The sequence below is a fragment of the Etheostoma spectabile genome, chromosome 16, assembly GCF_008692095.1.
Source record: "Etheostoma spectabile isolate EspeVRDwgs_2016 chromosome 16, UIUC_Espe_1.0, whole genome shotgun sequence".
NCBI classification, from domain to species: Eukaryota; Metazoa; Chordata; class Actinopteri; order Perciformes; family Percidae; genus Etheostoma; species Etheostoma spectabile.
In genome coordinates, this window is record NC_045748.1 from 24243103 (window position 1) to 24250197 (window position 7095).

Genomic DNA, 7095 nt, shown 5'->3' on the forward strand with positions numbered 1-7095 from the left:
CCCACCCCTAGTAATTAAGACTATCAGCTCTACACAACTCTCTCTGGATTTCTCTGTATGGCTATGTTCAGAAGAAACAACAATGACTCACACAATCCTACGCCGTGTGTGTGCAGCAGGCGTAGCCAGTCAAAAGATGCATATTCGCTAACGGTCCTCATACGTTACACGTTTAGTGTAGCCAAAGCATTAGTCTGAGTGCTAAGCTAAGCTAACCAGCTGCTGTGGTAGCCTTATGTTTGATAGAATGTACTGGCAGCCACACGTCTCCAACAAAGCGACTCATTTCTTATGTTCAAAACTCGAGATGTCCCGAGACTAGGGCTGCAGAATTAACCGCAACATGGGGGTGTAATTTCTGGCAAAATATGTGTCAAACCATTCTGAATAATGTCTTATGGTGCTGCAGAGACGTCCCGGCCTACAAAATCAAATACACTGAAGAAAAAAAAACTACGTCTGGTATGGATCCTTGCACAAATCATCACACTATAATCATTAAAAAATAGTTAGTACGTCTGTTAAGAAATATAGGAAATAGATTAGAGAATAGAGATAAAATAGTGGGGAGAATCAACATTCTGCCACATAAAACACATCACATTCATGATTAGTTTCACATTTCAGAATACAATACACATTTCCTATAGGCTCAGTCTGGCACTTTTTAAAAACAAATCCCAGTGCTGCTTCCATCCAATCAGAATTCAGGGATAGACGTCATGGAAACATGAATTGGTCATATGCCAATGAGCAAGAACGTTAGCAGAAGAGGCCGCCAAGTGATCCAATAGAAATCACAATTGTTAGATTGACAGCACTCTAGCCTCATGGATTGGGGTGGGGGGGGGGAAATCATATTTCAAAGGGGGGCCTCCCTTCTAGCCCCGGCAGCAGGTCATATCAGCTGTCGCTGATTACTGTTGGCTCCATGAGGAACGTTCTGTCAGGCCAGTATCAGTTTTGTCCGAGGTCAGGTTTGTGTGTACAGTGGTGTCTGTACTCAACTCCACTGTACAATCCAGTGTTAGGTCTTCTCTCTGGCTAATTGTAGGGGGGAAAAATACTTATTGATACACGTAACATAAACTGAGGAGGACTGTTGGATGCTGTCTTCCTCTCCTACTCTTTCTTCAATGCCTAACCAATCTTTCTCTCCCTGACCCTGTCTTTCTGATTGAGCAGCACTGGTTGAAGCCTGAAAATATTGTAAAAAATATGTGAATTTCGCCAGCCATCTTTTTTCATGGAGACAGACGCTGTGCGCACGTGGCGGAGGGGCTGGCTGTGTGTGTGTGTGTGTGCGTGTGTGTGTGTGTGTGTGTGTGTGGAGAGACGCGTGGTGACAGAGAGACAGAGAAGAGCAGGGAAAGGAAATGCAGCTGAACGAATACGCTGCAGGTTTTATAGCGTTTTGAAAAAATAATAATAACAAAACGCAATATGTGGCGGCCGGTGTTGATTGTGTGGTTGTGTGGCGCACCGCCCCCTAATTAGTCCATGTGTGGGAAACTGATCTAGTTAAACTGATCAGTTGAATAGTTTTGAAGCAGGAACCCTCCGAATTTGGATGAAGCCACCGGTGAAAATAAGGCGGGCCAAAGTCAGCAGGCCACACCTGTTACTCAACACAGTTAAACACATACGAGTACAGACAAGAATGCAGATTAAGAAAGGCCTGGTCCCTCCCCGATGTGAGTCGAGTGCAGACTTGAGTCGCGCATGCGTCACTTTGCGACAAGTAGCCTACAAGATGCTAACGAGAGACTTCTGTAATGTCCATACAGTAAAAATGTACCTACTTAACCAAGTTGGTTCACTGCTAGCTACAAGTTAGCATAAAACACAACAAAGGCTGTCAGTTGAATGTTGTGTTGAGCTAACGTTACCAACCAAATAACCATAGATAGCTAAAACATTTTTCAAATGACTACTAGCTTAGCTATAAGTTAGCATTAAACACAACAAAGGCTGTCAGTTGAATAACGTTTTGAGATAACGTTAGCAACCAAACCTCCATAGATAGCTAAAACGTTTTTGAAATGACTGCTAGCTTAGCTGTAAGTTAGCATTAAACACAACAAAGGCTGTCAGTTTAATAACGTTTTGAGCTAACGTTAGCAACCAAACAACCATAGATAGCTAAAACATTTTTGAAATGACTACTAGCTTAGCTATAAGTTAGCATCAAACACAACAAAGGCTGTCAGTTGAATAACGTTTTGAGCTAACGTTAGCAACCAAACCTCCATAGATAGCTAAAACATTTTTGAAATGACTATTAGCTTAGCTATAAGTTAGCATTAAACACAACAAAGGCTGTCAGTTGAATAACGTTTTGAGCTAACGTTAGCAACCAAACAACCATAGATAGCTAAAACGTTTTTGAAATAACTACTAGCTTAGCTATAAGTTAGTGTCAAACACAACAAATAAAAGGCTGTCAGTTGAATGACGTTTTGAGCTAACATTAGCTATCAAACAGCCATAAAATTGAATGACGAGTCATTTTTAGATACTTTAGAGGCCAGTGTTCAAAAATAAGGGTTGCCCAAATGCCCTGGGCAAGTAAAATGCCATGTAGGGCAAGTAAATATAAGAACCACCCACCCGTTTGGGCATCATGGTATAATAATCATTTGATTTTAATGGGCTGTTGGCAGATCAAAAATGGAGTTGGCGCTTGATGCTTTAGAGAGAGCTTTTTTCCCAAAAACAAATTACACCTTTGATGCTTTCAATGTTCCCTTTTTTTCTTGAGGTTTGTTTACATTTTTGACACTTTTTGACGTTTTTTTAAATGTTTTTTAAAAAGTTTTTTTTAAACGTTTTTTGATACTATTTTTGTGACTTTTTTTCCCCGACATAGAACTTGTAGAGTAGAACTTGCTTTTACTTGCCCAACTGGACAAAAAACTGGAAAAAACACCTTAACGTTGAACCTTGGAGGAAACCGGTAGGCTACCCAGCCCTAGTTGCCCCATCCGATGAGCAAAGATGGCCGCTGCCATCGTTGATAATGAGGAATGTAATTTTCAGGCTGGATGAAGAGTGTATCCAATGTCTGACATTACCGCTGATGATTTGAGAATAAAATGAGACTTTAGTTACTGTATTTTAAATTACGGACAGATGTGATGCAGCAATGGTTGTTCCTGCGGTGGGGTTTAATGATGACTACTTACAGCACTAATATAAAGTTTGGTCCTCTAATTACCCCCAGAGCCTTTAGTTCTACAGTTTGGACTATGTGAAACATGTAATCCAGATACTCCATTCCTGTAAAATTCTCTAATTCCGCATCAAATTCAAGATATCTACACTTTAGTTCATACTACTTACAATATCAGTTAAAATTCCTTTAAATCCTGGAAATTACACATCTGTTACTTATCTTTTCCTATTCTTTCTTCCTTCTTTCAGTCCTTCGGGAAAGAAGTTCAGGAGTAAGCCTCAGTTGTCCCGTTACCTTGGAAACAGCGTGGATCTGGGATGTTTTGACTTCCGGACGGGAAAGATGATGCCTGGGAAGCTGCAGAAGAACAAACAGAGACTCCGACATGACCCGCTCAGCTTGGGCAAGGTAACTGGGGCTGGGTTGTGTCTGGGTGATTAGATTAGCAGATTAACAGAGATCTTCCTGCATTTTGAAAATCAAAATCCAAAGCAGAATCATTATTCTCCAAGTATTTTAAATTCTCTCCACCCTCCCCTACTTGTGCGCCCCCAAAGGAAAAAAAAAAAAACACTTCAAAGACGTCACAGCGTAGGTTTCTGGTAGCCTGCAGCTGCACTTTTGCAGACACCATGGACCACAGCTGGAGTCTGAGATGACGGAGAAACAGCAACCCTCCATCGGCATTCCCATATCCGGGGTCGGGTCACTGGGGGCAGCAGGGGGTCCCAAACTTCCCATTCCCATCAGCCAGCTCTGACTGGGGGATCCCGAGGCGTTCCCAGGCCAGGGTGGACATATAATCTCTCCACCACAGGGTTTTGGCTATGGGCCCTTGTGGGGGGGACATATTCAGCTGGCGAGGTCTGGGTCTTGTCCTCCCCCAGGAAATTTTGAGGTCAAAACACTTCAAATTCTGCATTCTGCATTCTTAGGGACCACCTTAGTGGTCCCTAATACTGTATCTGAAGTCTCTTTTAAAGAGACCTTAGTGGTCCCCTAATACTGTATCTGAAGTCTCTTTTATATAGACCTTAGTGGTCCCTAATACTGTATCTGAAGTCTCTTTTATATAGACCTTAGTGGTCCCTAATACTGTATCTGAAGTCTCTTTTATATAGACCTTAGTGGTCCCCTAATACTGTATCTGAAGTCTAGTTTATATAGACCTTAGTGGTCCCCTAATACTGTATCTGAAGTCTCTTTTATATAGACCTTAGTGGTCCCCTAATACTGGATCTCAAGTCTCTTTTATATAGACCTTAGGGCTCTGCTAATACCATATATTATGACTTAATAAGGTGTAAGATTCCAGCTCCTTGGTGCAGCAGCAGCCGGATGGCCGCGTCGCCTTTAAAACAACAGACAGCTGGAGCAGGAGGAGACCGTAAAGAAGAGAACGGAGAGCTGGATAGTGTTCCCCTCCAAGGATTGCTCCGTAATAATGATACCAATAATTCTGCTGGATTTCACTCATTTAGGCCAGATATCTGTTACCCTGTACTTTCTTTGTCTTGGCGTTCGAACCTCCGGGGGTTTCTGAGGACTATGGTTTACTGGCCTCAGATCTCTGCAGGGTAAATCCAGACAGCTAGCTAGACTTTCTGTCCAATCTGAGGACTATGGTTACCTGGTCCTCAGATCTCTGCAGGGTGTCCAGACCGCTAGCTAGACTATCTGTAATCAGAGGACTAGGTTAATGGTCCTAGCTTCTCTGCGGGTGAATCCAGACAGCTAGCTAGACTATCTGTCCAATCTGAGACTATGGTTACCTGGTCCTCAGATCTCTGCAGGGTGAATCCAGACCGCTCAGAGATATCTGTCCAATCAGAGGACTATGGTTACCTGGTCCTCAGATCTCTGCTGGGTGAATCCAGACAGCTAGCTAGACTATCTGTCCAATCTGAGGACTAGGGTTACCTGGTCCTCAGATCTCTGCAGGTAAATCCAGACAGCTAGCTAGACTATCTGTCCAGTCGGAGTTTTCTGTTGCACGACTAAAACTACTTACACGTTCCACCAAAACAAGTTTTTTCCCGAGTAGGGTTGGGGATCGAGAACCGAGTCCTACTTGGAATCGGTTCAAAAATTACGATTCCAGTAGAATCGTTTCTTTATTGGAATCGTTTGGAGGATTTTGGTTTCAAATCCGATCATCGCTTCCCAATTTAACATGTGCAAGTTTTGGTTTACGTCAGCAGCCAGTCACTTAGTGTGTGTGTGTGTGTGTGTGTGTGTGTGTGTGGTGTGTGGTGTGTGGGTGTGTGTGTGTGTATTGACGCGGTTAGACTTTCTGCAGCAGTTTTCACACATCATTACTCTTACAGATACACAGGCTTCCTGTTGTTGTCTGGAAACCTTAGCTGAGTTAACCCTTTAAGCTCAACTGTCACGCATGCACGCCACACACACACACACACACACACACACACACACACACACACAGGGGATACAGAGGTTATAGAGGTTCCAGGTGTTTTCCCATTCTCTGGCCCTGTTTTGACCTGATATTAAAATAAAAGTGGACAGCTCTAAATCCAGGTGTGAATGGAACCAATTTCAGAGGCGTACGGGAATGTGTCCCGGGCCACATTAAGGACCGCTTACTCAACTGCGATCGAGACTACGTACTCATTCAAAGCATTTTTCATGTCCCAGAAACCACTGAAAGTGTGTCATGTGTTTTTGATGTTATCGTCAAGGTGTCGCTGGTTTTGTTCCGGTGCGGCCTGCTCGGGGCTGCGTGGAGCCCTGTGTAGTACGGTTGCATGGAAAAGGCAGCCACTGGTAGACAATATATACGTTTTCTTTTTAGTTTTCGTACAGCCCTGATTTCACAAATAGGTGGGGTATTATTACAGACGTTCCTTTTCTTACGTCGCAACTTCTCAATTTGTTATTTGTTAGTCTTGCTCCACAGCGCTGGCCGGACGGTTTCATTTTCCATAAGTTCTTCCACCAACAAGAGAAGAAGTTAGAGTGTGGTCTAGACCTACTCTATCTGGACATACTCTATCGAAGCGTCCTGAGACAACACTCTGTTGGGTTTTGACACTATAAATAAAATTGAATTTACATGAAAAATCCCCCAGTTATTTGAGGTCAAAAGGCATTTTTACATATTTTTTGAATGGTATTTGAATATAACCTGATCCCGATGGGTTTCATATCCAAACGTTCAGAACAAACTCAGCTTTCTGTACAGTGTCGCCCAAATTTGTCCCAGAGCGATGTGTAAAAGAGAAAGTTTGGCCCAAAAGCCGAAAAGGTCATGTCAGTGCTGTTTGAAATTTCTCAAATCTCTTGTGAAAATAAACCTACATCAAATTGTTTTGGTGCGTGAAACGAATTTACAAAAGTATCGAGTTCACAAAAGTGTAATATGTGAACAAAAAAAATAGTAAATAAATGTCTAAAATGAAAAAAGAAAGAGCAGCTCACTGTGAGAGAAGGTGACTCAGCATAAATCAGCTAAAGCATGGAACGACTACACAATTAAAACCTCAGTAGACAAAACATTTCATTACAGCTTTTATGTGACAAATACCCAATATGTCAAAATCTAACCAACTCAGATTTATATGTATTTTATTTTAAATCAAGCATGGAAATGTACATAAAAAAATTGTTGCAGGGTCACCGGATGCCAGGACTGTCAGAGTGACTGCCCGTCTCTGTTGTAACCTTACTGGGTTAAGATGACTTCTTCTATGGTGACCGAAAGGCTTGATCCCACCAAGTAGGTCATCCAATCAAATTGAAGCATTGACGGCAGTGCTCCTGCCAGTTCTGACAATAGACAGTTCTGTTTTGGACGGAGACCAGTGAAGGACTGAACTTGAAGACGTAGATGTGACGTAGGCAACGTGTCTTTAAGCTGTAAGTCTTCTGGTAGCTGTGCAAGAGAAATCTCAATCATT

The 7095-nt window shown here is 42.5% G+C and overlaps 1 protein-coding gene across 3 annotated transcripts in view; it reads left to right on the forward strand.

The window, feature by feature from the left end:
• mbd2 (methyl-CpG binding domain protein 2) overlaps nt 1–7095 on the forward strand; it is a gene marked incomplete at its 5' end in the record, with an annotated part of 65933 nt that overhangs the window by 16579 nt on the left and 42259 nt on the right. For all 3 annotated transcript variants that reach the window (XM_032539498.1, XM_032539497.1, XM_032539499.1), the window contains 1 exon segment: nt 3424–3583. In XM_032539498.1, coding sequence (XP_032395389.1) covers nt 3424–3583 — 160 coding nt within the window.